The sequence below is a fragment of the Drosophila tropicalis genome, unplaced genomic scaffold (assembly GCF_018151085.1).
Source record: "Drosophila tropicalis isolate 14030-0801.00 unplaced genomic scaffold, ASM1815108v1 contig_805, whole genome shotgun sequence".
NCBI classification, from domain to species: domain Eukaryota; kingdom Metazoa; phylum Arthropoda; class Insecta; order Diptera; family Drosophilidae; genus Drosophila; species Drosophila tropicalis.
This window is the reverse complement of record NW_027173295.1, coordinates 669,838-692,595: the sequence shown is the minus strand read 5'-3', so window position 1 is coordinate 692,595 and position 22,758 is coordinate 669,838. Positions and strand designations below refer to the sequence as shown.

The window sequence follows — 22,758 nt, the reverse complement described above, 5'->3', positions numbered from 1 at the left end:
TTCTAAATAAATACATATATATATATTTTTTCCAGCACTATCGGGCCCATATTTATATCTCCGTCCATATTTATAAATTATATATACAATTTTTTCCGGCCATTATTCTGCGCACACATATATATCCAGATCCAGATTTATATAAAAACGTATTTTCCTTTTATCCTATACATCTTTGTTTATATATTTCATCCGTGTTTTGTTTTATACGTACTCCCATCGGTAATTTTCAATCCGCATTCGTGCGTTCGTATATTATTCCGCATCTATCCCCATTAAAGAGGCTTCGTTTCCGAGCCACACGCGAGAAAATTCTCCCGCAATCCTGCGGTGCACAGTGAGGAAGTTCTTGCGTCCCCATACAGTCCACTTCTCACTTCCAAAACAAAAAAAAGGGACGCGCACAAACGCGGTGTTCGTCGGTAAGCTCGTCCCCTGAGTATGTCCACGGAGCCGTCCAAGACTGCGCCGAAGTCCAACAGTCTTTCGTCTCCCTCTGCAACTCCGGAGAAGGTTCGGCCTCCGACAACTCCGGTGACCGTGAAGCGTACGGATATTTCGCGCAAGTTCTCGTCAGTTCGCAGCCGCAGCGAATCCCCAAGGTCCCGTCCGTCTTCGTCCAGCTTACCTGAGGGTCGCAGATTCTCGGTTAAAGACTCGAGGGAACACCAAGGTCGTTCCAAGCTTTCAACTCAGACCCAGATTCCGCACGTTGTTGTGACGCACTGTTCTGACGCTCCCGTCACCCGATCCGTATCACAACAGCGTAGAGAACACTCCAGAATGTCCCTTTCCGATTTCGTTATAGCGTGCGACGCATTGACTCTGTTTGAAGCTCGCGAGAGTGAAGCTCTAACTTCTGAAGTGCCCTTGTTTTCCATTAAAATGCACTTAGAGCAGCTCAAATCCCTTTGGTCAACTGTCGAGATGGAATACTCCCGTTGTCACAAGGCCTTGACAATCCAAGCCGACGAGGAAAGCTTGGCAAACATAAGCCACATCAAGGCGAAGCACGAATCCGCTTACGCGGCATATGTGCGATGCGGGACGTTGTTCGGAGAACGCATCGAACAGCTCTCGGTACAGATGACGACTCTTAGGCGTCAGCCAACCGCTCCGTCGGGGCCACCGGGGCATAGAGTTCCTCCGTGTGAGGTAGAGACATTTGATGGCGACAGCCTAGCATGGCCCACATTCCGCGATTTGTTCGCCGCCATTTATATCGCCAATCCGTATTTGTCACAAGTGGAGAAGCTCTATCACTTGAACGCCAAGACGCGAGGGGAAGCGAGAACCATCGTGGCTAAGTCCCCCCTGACGAATGAGGGTTTCCAGGCCGCGTGGGAGAACCTCACCGCACGGTACGAAAACAGCCGTCTGCTGGTCATGACTCAAGCCAGACAACTCCTTCAGATTCCCGCGGTGGCACAAGAGTCGGGCAAATCCTTGCGAGAGCTGCAGACCGCGTTTCAAGGGTGTCTTACCGCACTTGAGCGTTCGGGTGTTAGTACTGAGAATTGGGATGTCCTACTTATCGCCATCTGCACTAGTAAATTGCCGAAGGCCACAATCCTCCTGTGGGAGCAATCAGTGCCCAATAAGACTGTCGTCTCAACGTGGTCCGATTTGAACCAATTTCTTACCGATCGGTATCGGGTCCTGGATGCCACCGACGAACATAAGTCGGCCCCAAGTGTCCAAGCCATCCCCATTGGCCCCCGCAAATCCTCTGCAACGATGAAAGTCCAAGCGTTTCCAGCGAAAGCTCAGCTCAAATCGGCGTCTTGCAAGCTGTGCCATCGGGAAAATCACCCAATACGGCTCTGCCCTAGTTTCCTTGATATGCCTGTTCAGAGGCGGCTGGAAACCATTAGACAGCAGGGACTTTGTCTGAACTGTTTTGCCCGCGGTCATCAAGTGAAGGGCTGCTCCAGTGCGCATAATTGCCATACCTGCAAGGAACGTCATCATACGCTGTTGCATCCTAGTGATGTGTCCGTGCCCTCGCCATCCGCTGCGCAAGTCCCACCATCCAGCGTCACAGAGCGCCCGTCCGCGAGCGACCAGCTCACAAATGCTCAAAGTTATTTTGCATCTACCCCAGGCAGAGGCCTTTTAGGCACTGCGATTGTCACTCTGCACCATCGTGGTGTGGATCATCATATTCGGGCGTTGATCGACTCGGGAGCCGATTCAACTTTTCTCTCCGAACGCGTCTTCAGCATGGTCCAGCCCCCCTTCTACCCAGTAGACGCCGCGGTTACTGGCATGGGCCAGAGTGATGGAGGCTGCGCCGACAAGGTGTGTCTGCTAATGCTGTCTCCCCCGTGTGACAGATTGAACAAGATTGAGGTCTCCGCCCTGGTCGTATCCAAATTGTCAGGGGCCATTCCAACAGCTCCATTCCTTAATACGGTTCCGACGCAGTGCCTCGATCGCCCCCTGGCTGACCCGTACTACAACAAGCCCGCGCCTATTGACATGATCATCGGTGTAGACCTGTTTCCCCACATCCTCGGAGAACGGATCAAAAAGGATATTGGTGATTTTGTCGGGCTAGAAACCATCTTTGGATGGGTTCTGTGTGGGGCTATCACTCCTGACCCCCCGGTGTCTAGATCCGTTTTCGCGGCACAGACGCGAGTTAGTCCCGAAGCAAAGCTTGATGTACTCCTCACCAAGTTTTGGGAGGTGGAAGACCTTCCCGCAAAGCCGGAAAAGGAGGATGACGCATTCTGCGAGCGGAACTTCCAGGAGACCACCCAAAGGGGAAAGGACGGCCGATATGTTGTGTCCCTACCGTTCAAAGGTCCGAATAGCGTTGACTTGGGCCACTCAAGACCGATCGCGCTGGCTCAATTCCTGCGGAATGAGGCACGCCTTCTCAAGGATCCGGTTCTAAAAACGCAGTACGATGCCATTATTCAAGAATATGAGGAATTGGGTCATATGATTCGGGTGACGCCGCCTCAAGATGGGAAAAACTTCTATCTCCCCCATCATGCGGTGTTTAAGCCCGATAGCACCACCACTAAGGTACGCGTGGTATTTAACGCGTCGAGCCCCTCCACACAAGGCGTCAGCCTCAACGATGTCTTGCACACCGGTCCTACTCTTCAGGCCGACCTCACGCTTCAGGTACTGAAATGGCGGTTCTTTCAATTCGTTTTCAATGCCGACATAACGCAGATGTATCGACAAATCCGAGTCGATCCCAGGCATACCCCCTTTCAGCGGATCCTCTACCGAGACCGCTGCGGCAATATTCAGGATTACGAGTTACAAACTGTCACGTTTGGGGTTAACTGCGCGCCATTCTTGGCGATCCGAGTCCTTTTACAACTGGCACAAGACGTGCAAACGATGTATCCTCAGGCGAGCGAAATCCTTCGGAACTACATGTATGTTGATGATGTCCTTGCCGGCGCTCACACTGAAGCCGACGCTCGTCTCGCCATACGAGAGCTTCAAGCGGTCCTCCAATCTGCGGGATTCCCGCTTCGGAAGTGGACTTCCAATAAGAAGGAAGTACTTCAAGCCATTCCGAGAGAGCACCTGCTGCGAGAGGACTTTCTCGAGCTGGAAGACGCGAGCACCGCAAAAACCTTGGGTATTCGATGGCAAGCTGCTGAGGACGTCTTCTTCTTCACCACAGCGGACCCCCCCCTTGAAGGAGTCGATCTCCAAGAGGCAGGTTCTGTCTCATATCGCTAAGCTCTTCGACCCCGCTGGGTGGCTAGCCCCATTTGTCATCCGAGCGAAGATATTCATGCAGCAAATCTGGCTTACCGAACTGGGCTGGGATGATGCTCTGCCGCCTCTCCTGCTGCAGCAATGGCATGAATTCCTGCAGGATTACCCAGGCCTCAGTCGACTCCGCATTCCCCGTTGGCTAAACACCAGCGATAAGCTCTCGTGGGAGCTTCATGGCTTCTGTGACGCGTCACAGAAAGCGTATGGAGCGGCCCTATATGTGCGGGTTCGGTACGGCAATCAAGTAGACGTCCATTTATTAACGGCTAAGACCCGTGTAGCTCCAGTCAAAACAGTCTCGCTGCCTCGGCTAGAGTTGTGCGGAGCGGTTCTGCTAGCCGATCTCTGGGCGTCGATCGTTCCTGAACTTCCAATCCGACCTGCAACCTCCCAGTTTTGGACCGACTCTACCATCGTGTTGGCTTGGCTCAATAAACCTCCGTGCAGTTGGTCCACCTTCGTGGCCAATCGCGTATCCAGGATCTCCGAAAGCACTAGTGGCCAAAGCTGGTCACATGTGCGCTCCGAGGACAACCCCGCGGATCTGGCGAGCCGTGGAGTCTCCGCGGCCGAGCTATCGGCCAGCAGCCTCTGGTGGCATGGGCCGGACTGGCTCCAGAGAGCCCCCGAGTATTGGCCAACTCCCCATAACGAACTCCCAGACACCCAGCTGGAGCAACGGGTCCAGTGCCACACCACCGCGACCACGCTACTCGAGGACGTCAGCGAACGGTTCTCGAATTATGGTAGGGCTCTACGAGTCATCGCGTACATCCTACGCTTCGCCACCAAGAGGATTTCGACGCCTTCCACGGTTCGCCTCACCAATGACGAACTTCTTTCCGCCGAGCGCGCCTTGATTCGGACCTCTCAGCGGCGGGAATACCTCGCGGAGATACGGGCCCTGGGCGAAGGGCGACCCCTGCCATCATCCAGCACTCTACTCAATCTGAACCCATTTCTCGACCAGCATGGGTTACTCCGCTCCTGCGGACGACTCCGGGCCGCTGAGTCCCTCCGATATGATGAACGTCACCCTATTCTCCTCCCATATAGTACTCATTTCACTCGCCTGCTTGTCGCATTCGCCCACCGCATCACGTTGCATGGCGGCAATCAACTGATGGTGCGGTATTTGCGCACCAAATTCTGGATCCCACGGATAAAGAACATGGTAAAGTCCCACATCAAGGGGTGCAAGGTCTGCATCGTTCATCGTCGACGACTACAGACCCAGATGATGGGTGATCTCCCTCGAGAACGCATCACGTATTCCAGGCCCTTCACCCACACGGGCATTGATTTCGCAGGGCCGTTCGAGATCAAAAATTACACCGGGCGTGCGTGTCTCATAACTAAGGGTTATGTCTGCGTCTTTGTGTGTTTCAGCACGAAGGCAATCCATCTCGAGGCTACCTCCGACCTCACCACTGAAAGATTTCTGGCAGCCTTCTCTCGGTTTGTCGCACGGAGACAATGTCCACAGCGCATTTACTCCGACAACGGCAAAACCTTCGTAGGGGCCTCAAAGGCGCTCGAAAAAGATTTCCTGAACGCCACCAAGCTTGAAATAATGAAGGCATTCCCCCAGCACATCCTATCCTGGCAGTTCATTCCGCCAAGCGCGCCCCACATGGGAGGACTGTGGGAAGCAGGGGTCAAAAGTTTTAAGACCCTGTTTTACAAGTCCTCGTCCACTGTCAAATACACCTTCGAGGAACTTTCCACTCTCCTGTGTAGGATCGAAGCGTGCCTAAACTCCAGGCCAATCTCTCCCATGAGTGAGGACCCAGAGGATCTACTGGCCCTAAGCCCGGGACATTTCCTGATTGGAGGACCACTCTTAGCCATTGCGGAACCGGAAATTCTGGTCGAGCCTATGTCGCTGATCAACCGATGGCAGCGACTAAAGGCAATCCAGCAGGCTTTCTGCCGCCGCTGGAAGAGTGAGTACCTCAAGGAGCTTCACAAACGGAACAAGTGGAAATCACCGACTCGCAGCATCCAGACCGGCGACCTCGTGATCGTGTCCGAAGATCATCTCCCCTCCAACGAGTGGCGCTTAGGGCGAATTGAGCGCACTCTGCCCGGGGCTGACGGCCTCGTCCGAGTGGCTGATGTCACCACCGCGCGTGGGTCTATCCGAAGACCCGTAGCGAAGCTCATTCTGTTGCAAGACAGCAGGAGTCCTGAGTCTAAAACCTTATCGTGACTCCTAATCCCTCTATGTTTCCTCCGAATGTCCTCGTCTCCGTGCATGTTTCTCGTTCCCGTGCATAGACTAATCCACTCCCCCATACGTAATTTCTTTCGTTACAGTTCATTCAGCTCGCCCTTTCATAGCGACATGGCCCCCACGCGTCTGCCGCACCACCGCAGCAAACGAGCTCCACAGGGCACGAACGTGTACCGATGCCGGGTCTGTCGGGGGGTTCATGCACTCCGGCAGTGTCAGCGCTTCCTAAACCTCCGAGGGGAAAAGCGGCTTCGGGCGGTGCTCATCAATAAATATTGTCCCAATTGCTTGGCCCACGAGCATTCATCCGACGCGTGTCGGACTCGCCATGGTTGCCGACGATGCGGGCAAAGGCACCATACCCTGCTCCACATGGCCGACCAACCGCCGAGACGACGTGCCTCCGCCCGGCGTCGCAGCCGATCACCCCCTCCAGTCGTGCTGCACCCCCGCTACAACCCCGTTCCCGATCATCGTCCGACCGCTCCGCTTCCCCAGAAGGCGCACCCGAGATTTCGTTATCCTCCCTGCTCCACGCCAGGACGACGACTGTCCTGCCCACCGCAGTCCTACGGTTGGGCAATGGCTCGAAATCCTTCGAGACCCGCGTCCTTCTTGATGCGTGTGCGGCTGAGAGCCGCATCAATCTCTCCTTTGCCCGGTCCCTGGGGTTAGCTGTGACCACGGTCGGGGTCGACCAAGCCTGTACGGCCGTCCTCGAGTCGAGGTCCGACAAGACGTTCCGACGGAACGTTATATTCCGGGTCGAAGAGGACTTGCTCATCCGCACTCCCATCCGGGAAGTGGCGGCGCCGGTCCGAGAGAAGTTCGCAACCCTGATCCTGGCCGACCCCTACTTCTATCGGCCGGCGTCGGTATCCGTGGTGCTCGGGGCAGACCTCTATCCTGAGGTCATCCAACCAGGCTGTGTGCCCGGTCATAGCGGTACTCCCGCAGCCCAGAGCACCGTGTTCGGATGGGTCGTCTCCGGCTCCTGTGGGATCTAGGCGCTCCAGGACGTTGCCGTCCCCCATCCTTTATATGTCCAGGGTGACAATTGCAACATGTTGCAAGGGGGGCGGTATGTTCACGCCACCGGGTGAACAGCAGTGAGCGGCGAAGAGCAGTGAGCGGTGAGGAGTGAGGAGGGTTTTTTGATCCTCGGCGTCTACGGTCACACCAGGAGGAGTGACTTGATTTTTTCCAATGGGCACCGCCATCACTAAGAATCGAGCCTTTCACCCGAACACCCGTTCTCTTGCATTTTTTTACGATTTGTTAATCACTTTCAACCCGAACCATTTCCGTGTGTGCCGGTTTACCTGTGAATATTATATAAATAATAAAACCTACATTTAGTTAACCGAAGTTTCTCGTGCGTTTTAATTCACCACTCGCTCACCACAAACTGAAGAAATTGGCACCCGCCAACTCCTTGTATTTCATTTGGATCCTTCCGCCCCCCCACGAACATGTTGTATTATCACGTATACGCAGTGCTGTCATTTAAAGCACATCGATGAAAATGGTCATAAGTTTAAGATTTAAATTTAGACTTTTCATTGAGAAAGAAAATGAAAAATGCGACATTGTCATTCTAGTAAGGGTAGTGTGGCTATTCAAAGACTGGCCCACCGTTGGCGAATACGGTCCTTTTCTTTTGGAAAATAAAAAACGTTTATGAGATGTTTTTAAAAAGGAAAAAATTCATTTTTTTAAAACGTTTATAGAGCTTTTGTAAGAATAAGGAAAAGTTGATTCAGTTGTTGTCCGAACAGAAGGAAGTAACTGAATGAGTTGTCCCCGTATTTATAGGGTTTTTGAAACAAATTTCTCCATGGTAACTTGATGAAAATGAAAATTTTAAGTTTTACGCAACACCGACATACATACATAGCTATCGATAATTATAATCGAGTATCGAGTACCAGATTTGGGGTAGCCAATCGACTTTTAACAAATTTTATGAGTTACGAAAAAAAACACATGAACCCGCATGGGGCTCAGAATTAATTTACTTTTACACTTGTCGATAATCGAAATGGCATTGTTTTATGTTATTTAATTCTGCTTAGTTTATTTATCAGATATTCAAGCTGATCGAACGTACGGCGACGGCTTAAGAAAATAAATTAAAAAACCATAAAATCGAGAAACAAAAAAATTTAAAAAGAATTTAAGATGGGAGACAACTTTTGTAGGCCATAGCGCGCGGCTTCCATGGATGTGGACAATTAGTGTCGGTGATGTTGGGCGCGTATCGTGGCAGTACGTAAACTGATACCGCAGAGAAAACATCCACTTCAACGAAAATAGAACGCAAAGAGAATGCGATCCAAAAACGTTCAACGTCATTATCCTCGACGAGCACCATACTGGATTTCGTCAATAGGATTGCTATCCTCGCCAATGCCGAAGAGCCTTTCATCATCAGTGCCATGGTCAAACACATGGATTTAATGACATCCAGTGTGTTGGACTTTAGGACCCTGGTAGCTCCGCTAGAAATCGAAAATCTTCCAACTACCCTATTGTCCTTTATCCGAGAAGAATTGGCTAAGCTTGGGCACAATGTGCCTGACGCAAAACACGGACATACCAAGAACCCGAAGACTTGGGATGTGATGAGCAACAAATAAGCTATATCCCGTACTTTATGTGAAGGCAACATTAATATTAAGGAAAAATCTTTAAAAAGTCACAAATTAAAGATTTAAATTTAGACATTTAATTGAGAAAGAAAATGAAACTATGCTACATAATCAGCAAAAACAGATCGAAAACCAGCAATTGCAGCTGAATGCCTTAAGTGCTCTGGTAAAAGAGCAATCCCACCAAGACAATTCAAACCACACTTGCCCTCAGAAGATTAACCTGCCCTGCACGAACATTCAACAATGAATCAATCAAAAAAATTGGAGTTCATTTTAAGATATTTCACGTCTTAATTAATTACAAAAGGATTCGAAGTAGGTTTCAGAACAAGCGCCGTTCAGAAGGAAAATTATTTAATTTATGAAGAAAAGCAAGTTAATCTTAAGTTTTCAAACCTTATAAATCGAGGCATAATTATTTGAAACTTGAAACTTTGAAACATGATTAAAACGCCACAATCAAAAACAAACATCACAGTCAAAAAAACGCCACAATGTAAAAGGCTTTAACACTCAAACTTTAAGTGATTGTCCTACACGATGTATCAAGTGATGTAAACAAGAGACTTCTAAATAAAGTGAGCTTTCAGATTTAGCCATATATTTAAGCATGTATGCTTTAAAAAACTTCGAAATCGAGAAAAGGAAAATAGTCTTTTGCTGAAATTGAAAAAGGAGAGCGAGAACACTTCATGTCGTCCTGAGTCTTCATACAAGAGCCGCAAAGTCATGTTAACCCTATGTATATACCGTGCTTTAAGTGAAGGCTCTTCAATTATTGTGGTTAGGCATTATTAATATTAAGGAAAACTCTTTAAAAAGTCATAAATTTAAGACTTAAATGTAGACTTTTAATTTGTAAGAATAAGGAAAAATTAATTCAGTTGTTGTCCGAACAGAAGTAAGTAACTGAATGAGAAAACCTGCGAGTTGTCCCCGTATTTATACGGTTTCTGAAACAAATTTTTAGTATTATGCAACACTGAAATTTTTAGTATAATGCAACACTGTTTTATCGATAACAAATACATGAAAATTAATTGGAAACGGATGAAATTAACACTGGTCGTGAAACAATTCGCATGAGAAGAGAATTTTATGAGTCAACTTAAAGTCAGGCAATCGGATGGCATGATATGTCCAAAGATCAGAACTTTGCTGTACGAATAACTGAGTAAGTGCCACAAAATAATGTAAGATCGAATCTAATTTGATTGTTTTTTTGGTTTGCTCTAGTAATATGGAGAAAATTCGAAGTGGCATTGCCGAAAATTTGGGGCATTATATTGAAATTTTATGCGAAGTGGTGCTATCTGTGGTTTTATCCTTCGTCTATGGCTGGAAATTGGCTTTATCCATGTTTGCGTATATACCCTTAACCATGATTGTTAACGCTGTGGTGGCTCATGTAAGTCTAAGTCTATTGCATACTACAAAGGGGCAAATTCACTTCCTGAGATCCTATTTTCGATAAATTTGACAATACGCAAAAAATATATACATACATACATATGTAAATTTTAGTCTCTCTTGGAATCGAACTAAACGTAACTGTTTTCTCTTTGGAATTTTCGTTTGATTTTCTAGTATCAAGGCAAGTTGACAGCTCGCGAACAAAGTTCCTATGTGAGAGCCAGCTCAGTGGTCGAGGAGGTAATCGGTGCCATTCGAACTGTGGTGGCATTCGGTGGCGAACAATCGGAATCCCAGCGTTATGACAACCTTTTGCAACCAGCTCTCAAGGCTGGCAAATGGAAGGGGGTCTTCTCCGGTCTCAGTGACACTGTGATGAAGGCCATGATGTTTATAGCCGGTGCTGGAGCCTTTTGGTATGGTGCCAATTTGATTTTATTCTATCGGAATAGTGATCTACCCATTGAGGAGAGGGAATACACTCCAGCTGTGGTTATGATTGTCATATCGGGAATTATTGTGAGTGCCAATCAATTGTCACGCACTTCGCCATTCCTTGAAACATTCGCCATGGCTCGCGGTTCTGCGTCGGCCATTTATGATGTAATTGATCGTGTATCGCTTATCGATCCTCTATCGAAGGCTGGTAAAATTTTGAATTATGGCTTGAAAGGGAATATTGAATTTCGTGATGTATTCTTTCGCTATCCGGCCCGAGAGGATGTCATCGTGTTAAGGGGTTTGAATATCACAGTCAAAGAGGGACAGACAGTGGCTCTGGTCGGCTCATCGGGATGCGGAAAATCCACTTGTCTGCAATTATTGCAACGCTTCTATGATCCAGTTTTTGGACAAGTTTTCTTGGACGGTGAAGATGTAAGAAAATATAATTTAAATTGGTTAAGATCAAATATGGCTGTTGTGGGTCAGGAACCAGTACTATTTCTAGGTACCATAGGTAAGTAATTGATTTGGGATGTTTATGCTAAGTTTAATCGAGGATTCTCTCTTACCAGGTGAAAATATACGGCATGGCAAGCCAGATGCGACCTATAAAGAAATGGAAGACGCCGCCAAGGCAGCCAATGCTCATGACTTTATCATAGCACTTCATAAGGTTAGAAATGGGCTGGTTTGATGAGAAAGAGAATAGCATCGGCGCCCTATCGGCTCGTCTATTGGGCGATGGGGCTAGTGTCCAGGGAGCCATTGGATTTCCATTGAGTAATATATTGCAGGCGTTCACGAACTTCATTTGCAGTATCAATTGCTTTTCCCTATTCCTGGGAATTGGCATTGATTTGCCTGAGTACCTCACCCTTTATGATTGCTTCGATTGTTTTTGAGGCAAGATTTGGTGAGAAGTCGGCATTGAAGGAGAAAGTTGTTCTAGAGGAAACAAGTCGCATAGCCACCGAAACAATAACTCAAATAAGAACAGTAGCTGGTCTGAGACGAGAAGAGGCTTTGATTAAGATCTATGATCTAGAAGTAGATAGATATGAGAAACAAATATTGACTAGCCTGAAATGGCGAGGTGTGGTCAATTCTTTGGGTAAGACCCTAATGTTCTTTGGCTATGCAGTCACCTTGACCTATGGCGGACATATGTGTGCCGATGGGAAAATTAAATTTGAGACCATTATGAAGTAAGTGCAAAAACCAATAACTCACATAGCCATGTAATGGATTGTTCATTTCATTTGCAAAACAGAATATCCAACACCATGTTGTATGGTCTCTTCATATTGGCTCAATCTCTGGCCTTTACACCCGCCTTCAATGCAGCTCTATTATCGGCTAATCGAATGTATGAGATCATAGATCGAACTCCTTCAATACAATCGCCAAAGGGCAAAGAAATATTCAATGGGAATGTCATCAGAAATAAGACAAATGTTGTCGATCAGGGGGTCAGTTATCGTGAACTGAATTTCTCATATCCCTCACGTCCCAATCTACGGGTCTTGGATAATTTCAATTTGGACGTGCTGCAAGGACAGACAGTAGCTCTGGTGGGAGCTTCGGGTTCTGGCAAGTCTACATGTGTTCAGTTACTAATGCGTTACTATGATCCCAATGCTGGACAGATTGTAAGTACATAAAAATATTATATTCCTTCTCTTGTGAATTTCTACAAATCTTTCTCCCTCTCTCTTTGGGGGCCAGCTTATTGATCAGGAAAGTATTCATCAGGATATGGGCTTGAAGTCATTACGTCGACGTCTGGGCATAGTATCACAGGAGCCTTCGCTTTTTGAGAAGACAATTGCCGAAAATATAGCCTACGGGGATAACTCACGCGAAGTGCCAATGCAACAGATTATGGAGGCTGCTAAAATGGCCAATGCCCATGATTTTATCATGACTTTACCAGCCCAATATGACACTGTTTTGGGTTCAAAGGGTACACAATTGTCCGGAGGACAAAAACAACGTATAGCCATAGCCAGAGCTATGGTAAGAAATCCAAAGATTCTTTTACTAGATGAAGCCACTTCGGCCCTGGACTTTCAAAGTGAAAGGGTATGCAATTTTTTTTTCAACTTCGAATAAAATTTTAAGCCTCCTTCGTTCTCCTTTTAGGTGGTTCAACAGGCCTTGGATTCTGCCTGTTCGGGCCGTACTTGTATTGTGATTGCCCATCGCCTGTCGACAGTACAGAATGCCAATATTATATGTGTCCTGCAAGCTGGGCGCATTGTTGAGCAGGGTTCACACTCTCAGCTTTTGTCTAAAAATGGAATCTATGCGAAATTATATCGCAGTCAAACGAACACCACGTAAAAACCCAAAAGTGAACAAAATAATCTAGCCAAGACACAAACCTTTAAGCCCTATGCATGATATACTTTCTATGTAATTCAGAAAATAAAACAAAATGTTGAAACAATTAAAGAATTTCTTACTATAGTAAATAGTAGATCAATAGATATATGATATATATCTCTATAGATCTATATATAGCAATCTTTTTAGCCAATTTGTAGGGTCTTTTGAAACTTAGCATAAACATCCCAAATGAATTACTTACCTATGGTACCTAGAAATAGTACTGGTTCCTGACCCACAACAGCCATATTTGATCTTAACCAATTTAAATTATATTTTCTTACATCTTCACCGTCCAAGAAAACTTGTCCAAAAACTGGATCATAGAAGCGTTGCAATAATTGCAGACAAGTGGATTTTCCGCATCCCGATGAGCCGACCAGAGCCACTGTCTGTCCCTCTTTGACTGTGATATTCAAACCCCTTATCACGATGACATCCTCTCGGGCCGGATAGCGAAAGAATACATCACGAAATTCAATATTCCCTTTCAAGCCATAATTCAAAATTTTACCAGCCTTCGATAGAGGATCGATAAGCGATACACGATCAATTACATCATAAATGGCCGACGCAGAACCGCGAGCCATGGCGAATGTTTCAAGGAATGGCGAAGTGCGTGACAATTGATTGGCACTCACAATAATTCCCGATATGACAATCATAACCACAGCTGGAGTGTATTCCCTCTCCTCAATGGGTAGATCACTATTCCGATAGAATAAAATCAAATTGGCACCATACCAAAAGGCTCCAGCACCGGCTATAAACATCATGGCCTTCATCACAGTGTCACTGTTCCATTTGCCAGCCTTGAGAGCTGGTTGCAAAAGGTTGTCATAACGCTGGGATTCCGATTGTTCGCCACCGAATGCCACCACAGTTCGAATGGCACCGATTACCTCCTCGACCACTGAGCTGGCTCTCACATAGGAACTTTGTTCGCGAGCTGTCAACTTGTCTTGATACTAGAAAATCAAACGAAAATTCCAAAGGGAAAACAGTTACGTTTAGTTCGATTCCAAGAGAGACTAAAATTTACATATGTATGTATATATTTTTTGCGTATTGTCAAATTTATCGAAAATATGATCTCAGGAAGTGAATTTGCCCCTTTGTAGTATGCAATAGACTGAGACTTACATGAGCCACCACAGCGTTAACAATCATGGTTAAGGGTATATACGCAAACATGGATAAAGCCAATTTCCAGCCATAGACGAAGGATAAAACCACAGATAGCACCACTTCGCATAAAATTTCAATATAATGCCCCAAATTTTCGGCAATGCCACTTCGAATTTTCTCCATATTACTAGAGCAAACCAAAAAAACAATCAAATTAGATTCGATCTTACATTATTTTGTGGCACTTACTCAGTTATTCGTACAGCAAAGTTCTGATCTTTGGACATATCATGCCATCCGATTGCCTGACTTTAAGTTGACTCATAAAATTCTCTTCTCATGCGAATTGTTTCACGACCAGTGTTAATTTCATCCGTTTCCAATTAATTTTCATGTATTTGTTATCGATAAAACAGTGTTGCATTATACTAAAAATTTCAGTGTTGCATAATACTAAAAATTTGTTTCAGAAACCGTATAAATACGGGGACAACTCGCAGGTTTTCTCATTCAGTTACTTCTGTTCGGACAACAACTGAATTAATTTTTCCTTATTCTTACACATTAAAAGTCTACATTTAAGTCTTAAATTTATGACTTTTTAAAGAGTTTTCCTTAATATTAATAATGCCTAACCACAATAATTGAAGAGCCTTCAATTAAAGCACGGGATATACATAGGTTCTATCCTAAAATGCTAATGCTAAAACCGTTTGCAAATCACCACGATATGAAACGAAAACGGAAAGCAGAATGTACAATAACAGAGAACCAGCAGAATTTATTGCTCTCAACAGGTAACGCAGTTTGATCAAATTTCCAGCTATAGCTTGAAAAATTTGGCACTGCTTTAAAATTCTCTTATGGATATCTTATGCAAAAGAGTTGTATAGGTATTTTTATGCTCGTGCGCGCGGCTTCCATGGATGTGGACAATTAGTGTCGGTGATGTTGGGCGGGTATCGTGGCAGTACGTTAACTGATACCGAAGAGAAAACATCCACTTCAACGAAAATAGAACGCAAAGAGAATGCGATCCAAAAACGTTCAACGTCATTATCCTCGACGAGCACCATACTGGATTTCGTCAATAGGATTGCTATCCTCGCCAATGCCGAAGAGCCTTTCATCATCAGTGCCATGGTCAAACACATGGCTTTAATGACATCCAGTGTGTTGGACTTTAGGACCCTGGTAGCTCCTCTAGAAATCAAAAATCTTCCATCTACCCCCTTGTCCTTTATCACACAATGTGCCTGACGCAAAACACGGACATACCAAGAACCCGACGCCATTATTCTTTGTGGACTTGGGAATGTTCCAAATGCCACAAGTGCCAAGAATATAACCGTGTATCATTTTGCGGAGTTATGGGTGTATGCACATCCACTGCGCATCTTACATCTTATAAACCTTAATGACATATGCTGGAGATGAGAAGAAAAACGCCTCAGCAAGTACTCCCACAGCCACCGACAAATCCACAGAACCATCTCAGCAGGATGTCCCGAACGTTACATAAGACTCCTTCGGGCCCAAATGGAACAAATGACGATAATGATGCAATCTTAGCATAAATGTTACAATTAATTAAAATTCCTTTTAAGTTATTTGCCCAAAATTGCAAATAAAAATTAATTTCAAATAATAGAAGGAAAATTATTCAATTTATGAAGAAGAAAAGCAAGTGAAACTTAAGTTTTCAAACCTTATACATCGAGTGATAATTATTTGAAACTTTTTGACTTGCTTTAAGATTATGCGACATATTACAAGTTGCCTGTGGGCCAAGCTTTTCAATTCCTTTTTTCAAAATAAAGAACAAAGAAAAGATCTAGAGGCATGTCTTGTTGTTGGGTGATTTGTGTATCCTTAAAGTGAAAACATGATTAAAACGCCACAATCAAAAACAAACATCACAGTCAAAAAAACGCCACAATGTAAAAGGCTTTAACATTCAAACTTTAAGTGAATGTTAAAAAAAAAGTCAAAAAAGTCAACAGAGAAATATAAGACCCTCTAGGCATCATGCTTTTGCACAGTGAAAAAATCAAAACTGCCTCCATAAAAAGATTTGAATTTATTTCTTTGACCTTCACTTTAACCGGATTTCGCCATATACAAGCGACTTCAAAATTTTAGATTTAGCCATATGTATATTTAAGCATGTATGCTTCGAAAAACTACGATTTTATTTTTTTACTTAAGCTACTCGAGATTTCAGTATTGAAAAGTGGAAAATCGACTAAGGCTAAATTTCAGTACTGGCAAGCGCTATTTTTTATTTGGCGCGTTGTATCACCGACCTGAACCATATTTGTGCCATAAAATCAAGAAATATTGTAAACTCAACAATATTTTCGCGAATTCGAGTATCCGAAATTTGGCATCTGGCAACACTATCTCAAAATTTGACAGTTTTTTTTAAGCATGTTATATATGTAATATATAACATTTTAAGTTGGTAGTACGTTAGTGATGGCAATTGCCTGATATGTATATAGAAAACGATTAATAGTTACGCGGCGGTTTGTTGTGGTTATCAACCTAACGGAACGTTGGGAAACGACATCTTTGTTTCCCATCTCTATTAAAAACTGAACAAAAACTTTAAAATTTAGGTGATAAAACTTCAAGCAGTTGTTCTTGTCACAAATTGGTTGTTGTGCAATACTTTATAAAAAGACTGAAATTCTTCAGAATTATATTTCATTCATGAGGACAATATCTTTTTTGTAATTTCCGGTCTATTTTATGAATGGGTCTTATGTTTACGACTTTAAAATCTTTTAGCTCCTTGATATGCAAAGAAGTCAGATGAATATACAATTTAAAGCATTCATAATATGTTAAATACTAAAGGGCGAATGAATACCGAAATATGACTTCAGGTTCAGAATGGGTACAAATAATTGTTATAAGGTAAATACATACATACATACATATGTTACATTTGTTTGATATGCGTGCAAAAAAATCTTATCTTTTCTTGGTAATAGAAGATAAATAAGAGGAACAAAGAAGTTCTTTTATCATGTGAGATGGCCGTGTCGCCCTTACACATTGCTGTTTAATGCAAATTTCTATTAGTACTACTCATAACGAAGTCTATAAATGTCAACTTAGTTAATGGAAAGGTTTCAGTTTCAGGCCACAAGCAGAAACATGAAGATCCATGGTATAGTGTGGATACTGTTGACACTAGGGCGGCCCCTTTGGGCAAGATTTCAAGTAGGTTTCTATATATGTACATACATAGCATAAAATAGCATAAATAGAGATAATGAAATCATATTCATGTTTTAGGACGGATTCACGTTCAAGACATCCATATGTGAGGGCAAGGATGGTGCCCTATTGCCGATGTTTGGGACATGTCGTGGCTATTATATATGCAATAACGGTAATGCGGTTGTGGGATCCTGTGACGAAATAAGTCGATTCAATCCCATTACTTTGCATTGCGATGAGGCGGATAATGTTGATTGCATGTATGATGACGAGAAGGCAAACAAGGTTACAGTTGATAAACAGGTTGACTCTCAGGAATTTCAAAGCGTAGAGAGTGACGAAGCTGAGGATGAGGAGGATGACGACGAGGAAGAAGAGGAGCTCGAGCTGGAACCTGTGACGACTGTCAAGCCAAAGAAACGACCGCAGAAGCAAAAGGCAAACTCCAACAACATTTGTCTGGGCAAACGAAATGGTTATGCTTTACCAAAAACGGATTCCTGCAGCGATTACTATGTCTGCAAATCGCAACGGTCCCAACTCCGTAGTTGTCCTGGCCAGCAACAATTCAGTCCAACTCGTCGTCTCTGCCTGCGAGCAAGTGAAGCCAAGTGTCAAGTGTCTGAAGAGCCAAAATGGAGTCCCCCTGTTATGGGTGGCTTCTGTTCAGATGAAACTGAAAGTGCCCTAGTTCCTCATGCCAATGATTGTAGCAAATTTATGCTTTGCAGTAATATGATGTTTCTGGTTATGGATTGCCCATCTGGTTTGCATTTCAATGCCGAGAATAAACGATGCGATTATCCAAAGATTGCCAAATGTCAAGTGGATAAGCAAAAGACAAAAAAATCAAAACAAAAATTGCGAAATCGTAAATCGAAAAGGCTTCTTGCATTGTAACTTCAGTCTGTTAAATTGTTAATAAAATCAAAACTGATTGAAATTTTAAGCAGAAATATTTGGTTTGTTTTAAGTTAACATAATAATAACATAATAAAACTAAGAATGTTCAAAATAATTAAATCCATTTATAATTCCAAATATCTTTAACATTTACATACCTTTCTGTTATTAGGAGATTTTCGAGGCTCGATGGTTTTGTTCATAATCAATATTTTTTGGTATTTTGATTCAGTTAAAGAAACGATTTCAACAATTTCAAAGGTTGGATTCTTGGTTTTATTACAAGTATAAGGTATCAACCATATTCAACTAATTTAAAAAAACATATATACATACAGTGGTGGTCAGCGTGTAAGCCCCCTTTTTTTTTTTTTTGATTTTAAATTTGATTTTCTCGGCTCCTAAGAAACTTAATGAAGAAATTTTTTCAGTTATTTGTTGGTTATTTTATTTAGAATCTGACACGTAATTATTGTCATTCCAGCTTTCGACGTTTTTTTTACAGGTGCGTTTGAAAAAAAAGCTCCCCCAAAATGTTTGACAATAGTTTAGCCCGGTCATTTCAAAATCTTTAATATTATAGTTAGACATGTGTATTCTTTGAAGAAGTTGTAGATCTAGGTAATCTAAGATAAACTGCATACCAAAAATGTTCATTTTAGCCCCAGTATTTATTTTGGGGCCTATCGAAATTTCGGGATTTTGTTTGTAATTCTTGAGGTCTCTTTGTTTGGCGACGTTTTACGATACCAATTTAAACTAAAGTATTATTTTCTTATTCTATTTCTTCATTAAGTTTCTTAGGAGCCGAGAAAATCAAATTTAAAATCAAAAAAAAAAAAAGGGGCTTACACGCTGACCACCAGTGTATATATGTACATATATGGAAAAGCCACACCAATTGCTTGATACTCAATGAATCTACCATCGCTTTCCTATAATTATTCAATGAACTAAATTTTTCATTTTAATATTAAATAGTTTTTGGGAAACTAAATTCAAATTAAACACAAAACCAGCATTTAAGCAGCTTCAGATATATATTTTGAAATCAAAAACAAAAAAAATATATGAAAACCCAAAAAAAATGAATTGAAGTTTAACATGTATAGTCGCAGGATCTAATTTTTAAATTGAACACCAATGTGCTGGGACAAGTGAGTTCCACCTCACATTCACATTGGCACACTATATAGGTTGTACCGCAGGTACCTTCAACTGCTTCAAGCATGGCACCATCGTCTTTACCAACACAACGTCCATGACTCTCACAGTATGTGCCCGAGGGACCAGCAGAGGGGCCACTTGGAGGGAGGCTACCATCTTCACAATCGACATATTTGGGGTAATCGCATTGTCCCGTTTTATTGTTGAATTGCAGATTTTCGGGACACGTTTGCTCGTACTTAAATCCATTAACGCACTGAATAAACATTGAGCAGTTACCCTCGATTCGTCCCGTCCAGTTGTCTGGATAATCGCAGCATTCGGGATCACAGGTTTTGTTCAGGCAGACGCCATCGCGATCGTATACACATTGGGTCTTATCGAAATAGGTTCCCTCGGGGCATTTCTGTGTCAGCCAATTGTTGTTGTTGCAAAGCAAGTAACCGGCACAATTCGCAGGATTGACATCTTTGTCTCCATCAGTACAGGTTGAGTTGTTGCCATTGCATTCACCATTGTCGAGAGTGCAATGCGTACCGTTCCACCAATCATTGACATCACAGGACTTTGTAACATATTTTCCATTGATGCATTCACGATACTGGGCACAGTTGTTTTTGTCAGAGGTTTTGTTGCCTTCAACACAATTCACGCAAATTCCCTCGGTATCAACAACACATGCGTTATATGACTTGTCGTAGTAGGAACCTTCAGAACAAGATATGTTCAACCACGAGTTATTTTCACATATCTGGTAACCAGCACAATCCGAAGGATTATACTGCTTGTCTCCATCTTTACATGTTGAGTTATTGCCATTGCATTCCCCATTGTCGAGAGTGCAATGCGTACCGTTCCACCAATCATTGACATCACAGGACTTTATAACATATTTTCCATTGATGCATTCACGATACTGGGCACAGTTGTTTTTGTCAGAGGTTTTGTTGCCTTCAACACAATTCACGCAAATTCCCTCGGTATCAACAACACATGCGTTATATGTCTTGTCGTAGTAGGCACCTTCAAAACAAGATATGTTCAACCACGAGTTATTTTCACATTTCTGGTAACCAGCACAATCCGAAGGATTTTCCTGTAAATCTCCATCTTTACATGTTGAGTTATTGCCATTGCATTGACCTTCATCTGGTTCGCATGCTTTCTTATCTGCGTTCCAGTAATCGCCAGTTGAACAAGATTTCGTTATATATTTGCCATTGCTGCAAACGCGATATTTGGTACAGTCATCGAGATCCTCTTTAGTGCAGCCCTCAACGCAATTCAGGCAAACGGCATTATCATCTAATACACATATGCCATTATTGAAATAATAACCGTCGGCACAAGCCACGGGTACCCAATCGTCATTCACGCATTTCAGGTAGCCAGCGCAGTCCGAGGGATTCTCTATAATAGTGTTCTCCTCGCAGTTTGTATTACCACCAATGCATTCACCGTTATCCTCTTTGCATACACCTTCGGTGGCATTCCAGTATTCTTTATCGTCACAAGATTTCAAGACAAATTGCCCGGTACAACAGACATAGTATTGGGTGCAATCATCCTCATCAGCTTTGGTATCACCATCTTTGCAGCAATCCTCTGCATGCAGTGATCCTATAAACAATAAAAGTGCCAAAAACAGGGAGAGAACTGCAAAAAAAAAAATCACACACACACAAAGAACAATGAAAAAATAAAGCAAACATTTGGCTGTCTTCTGAAAGCTCTTACCAAAGTGCGGCTTCATCTTAGCGTTGAGATATTCAAACGTTAACTGAACCATCATTGGCCAACATATCACCTTTTATATTTTCCGGCAATTAAAATAATGAAATGTTTCATCTACCACTCGCATGTGCCGTTGATAAAGCGAAGGCATTTTAGTGATACCATCTAGTATCTAGTAGTAGCATGGCATATAGTAGTTAAACGTGCTACAGATTTTTATCGTCTATTTTTTGTTTTGTTTTTATATATAAATAGCAATATTTGCCAGAACAAAAAGAAAAGGAAACCACAAAGAAATATTAAAAAAAAAAAACCAACCAACTAAAAGAAAGGAAAACAAAATATTGTTGATGTTGCTGCTTAGTTTTGTTGCGATTTTTATACAATTTTCATGTACTTTAATTTCCTTTCGGGCGGTACAGTCTTAGAGACGTGTGCCCCCATTCGTTTTCGCACAGTAACAATCATCTTAGTATCTCACGGAATTCAGGGTTAAAGAGTATAGTAGCGGTCCCTCAAATCATATTAGAATTAGAAATAAATAGTTTCAGCTGTTAGTATACTGCCAATCTATGGGTTTGAGTATCAAATTGTTAACTGTAAGAAAACATTGGAAATTTAAACGTCTATAGTCCTCTTTAGAAGGACAATGAGGATGATCCATGCTGTAGATGCAGTAACATTTATCTACCATAATATTATTTCAATAATATTTCGATTTGCTTTGCTTATAAGTTGGTAAGTTCATGACAGATCACAGTTGCCATTGGGATGCTGTTGGCTGGTGGATTCCCGTGTGTTGTTGCACTCGAAGACGTGCAAAGCGATATGTCCGAAGAGTTCGTCAAACTTAAGATTGTAGGGTTGACCAAGCTAGACTGACAATTAGTTCACATTGGGTTCACTGAGTAAGAGGGTGGTGCCTTTTAGGCTCTTCCGACATATCTGGAACCATTTTGGGTATAAAAAGCCGCCTGATTCGTTGCGAAATGTCTTCTGAATGAACCCAGATTTGATTAACTTCAAAAAGGCCGTAATCTTGACAAACATCAAAAACGAAACACGCTGCGTATTACACATTCTGTAAACTTTTTTTTTTTTATATATGTACACCCATGATGAATATAATAGGTACACCCTTTAAAATTTAATTTAAATTAGCACAACTTTTTTTCTATTACCTTAATCATATACATAACCAAAGAAATTGGAACTGAACGTAAGTTGTTAAGGGCGAAGTTAATCTACACTAATTCTGATGGCAACCAAGGCTATGTACATAAAAAAGTTAAGCCTGCAGTTGTTTTCTTCTTCGCTTTATGTAAAATAAAAAAATTCGAAAAGTAAAATAAATGAAAACAAAACATAACTATAATTTTAAAATAAAAAAAAAGATTTTGCAAAATGATTTTTTTTAAAATCTTATGTTGATAGGAAACTTTGTTACAAATTACTTGTAGAACAACAAAAACGTCATTCCCTTTGCAATTTGATCCACTTTTCACATGTCTCTAGATCTTGTTGTATTATCACGTATACGCAGTGCTGTCATTTAAAGCACATCGATGAAAATGGTTTTTTGCTGCAGCATTTCATGTCATCCCAAGTCACAAGGGGATGTGGAACGCCTATGGCAAGTAGAACCTATATCCCATGCCTTAGGCGAAGTCCCTACAATTATTGTGGTTAGGCAACATCAATATTAAG

General features: G+C 43.0%; 4 protein-coding genes and 1 long non-coding RNA gene across 5 annotated transcripts; 2 read left to right on the top strand and 3 right to left on the bottom strand.

Annotated features, from left to right (window-relative positions):
- The first annotated feature begins 9,709 nt into the window (after window positions 1-9,709).
- Window positions 9,710-12,957, top strand: LOC137579967 (multidrug resistance protein homolog 65-like). The gene is given in 9 exon segments (XM_068293879.1): window positions 9,710-9,817; window positions 9,880-10,051; window positions 10,231-11,014; window positions 11,073-11,170; window positions 11,172-11,311; window positions 11,313-11,705; window positions 11,771-12,149; window positions 12,226-12,582; window positions 12,643-12,957. Coding segments are annotated over 9 exon segments (2,562 nt in total). The 5' UTR covers window positions 9,710-9,779; the 3' UTR covers window positions 12,844-12,957.
- A 133-nt stretch (window positions 12,958-13,090) lies between these two features.
- LOC137580047 (multidrug resistance protein homolog 65-like) lies at window positions 13,091-13,673 on the bottom strand. Its single transcript, XM_068293964.1, has 2 exons — window positions 13,173-13,673; window positions 13,091-13,099 (listed from the first exon to the last, which is right to left on the bottom strand). Exons 1-2 carry the CDS (start codon window positions 13,671-13,673, stop codon window positions 13,091-13,093), a joined length of 510 nt encoding a protein of 169 aa, XP_068150065.1.
- Window positions 13,674-13,740: 67 nt separating this feature from the next.
- On the bottom strand, window positions 13,741-14,368 carry LOC137580124 (uncharacterized). Its single transcript, XR_011032948.1, has 3 exons — window positions 14,266-14,368; window positions 14,032-14,203; window positions 13,741-13,856 (listed from the first exon to the last, which is right to left on the bottom strand). It is a non-coding gene; the product is annotated as an uncharacterized lncRNA (long non-coding RNA).
- A 2,813-nt stretch (window positions 14,369-17,181) lies between these two features.
- obst-G (obstructor-G) lies at window positions 17,182-18,355 on the top strand. The gene is made up of 3 exons (XM_068293963.1): window positions 17,182-17,247; window positions 17,323-18,072; window positions 18,323-18,355. The coding sequence occupies exons 1-3, from the start codon at window positions 17,182-17,184 to the stop codon at window positions 18,353-18,355; spliced, it is 849 nt and encodes a 282-aa protein (XP_068150064.1).
- An 894-nt stretch (window positions 18,356-19,249) lies between these two features.
- LOC137580045 (balbiani ring protein 3) lies at window positions 19,250-21,070 on the bottom strand. Its single transcript, XM_068293962.1, has 2 exons — window positions 21,055-21,070; window positions 19,250-20,973 (listed from the first exon to the last, which is right to left on the bottom strand). The coding sequence occupies exons 1-2, from the start codon at window positions 21,068-21,070 to the stop codon at window positions 19,250-19,252; spliced, it is 1,740 nt and encodes a 579-aa protein (XP_068150063.1).
- Between the last annotated feature and the right edge of the window lie 1,688 nt (window positions 21,071-22,758).

What these genes read in the sequence shown, in the direction of transcription:
- LOC137580047 (XM_068293964.1), bottom strand. Translation starts at nt 13,673, where the DNA reads ATGAAGGCCATGATGTTTATAGCCGGTGCTGGAGCCTTTTGGTATGGT.
- obst-G (XM_068293963.1), top strand. Translation starts at nt 17,182, where the DNA reads ATGAAGATCCATGGTATAGTGTGGATACTGTTGACACTAGGGCGGCCC. An exon ending in CCCTTTGGGCAAGATTTCAA is followed by an intron (nt 17,248 to 17,322) that starts GTAGGTTTCTAT and finishes TTCATGTTTTAG; the next exon opens with GACGGATTCACGTTCAAGAC. An exon ending in CAAAGATTGCCAAATGTCAA is followed by an intron (nt 18,073 to 18,322) that starts GTGGATAAGCAA and finishes TTCTGTTATTAG; the next exon opens with GAGATTTTCGAGGCTCGATG.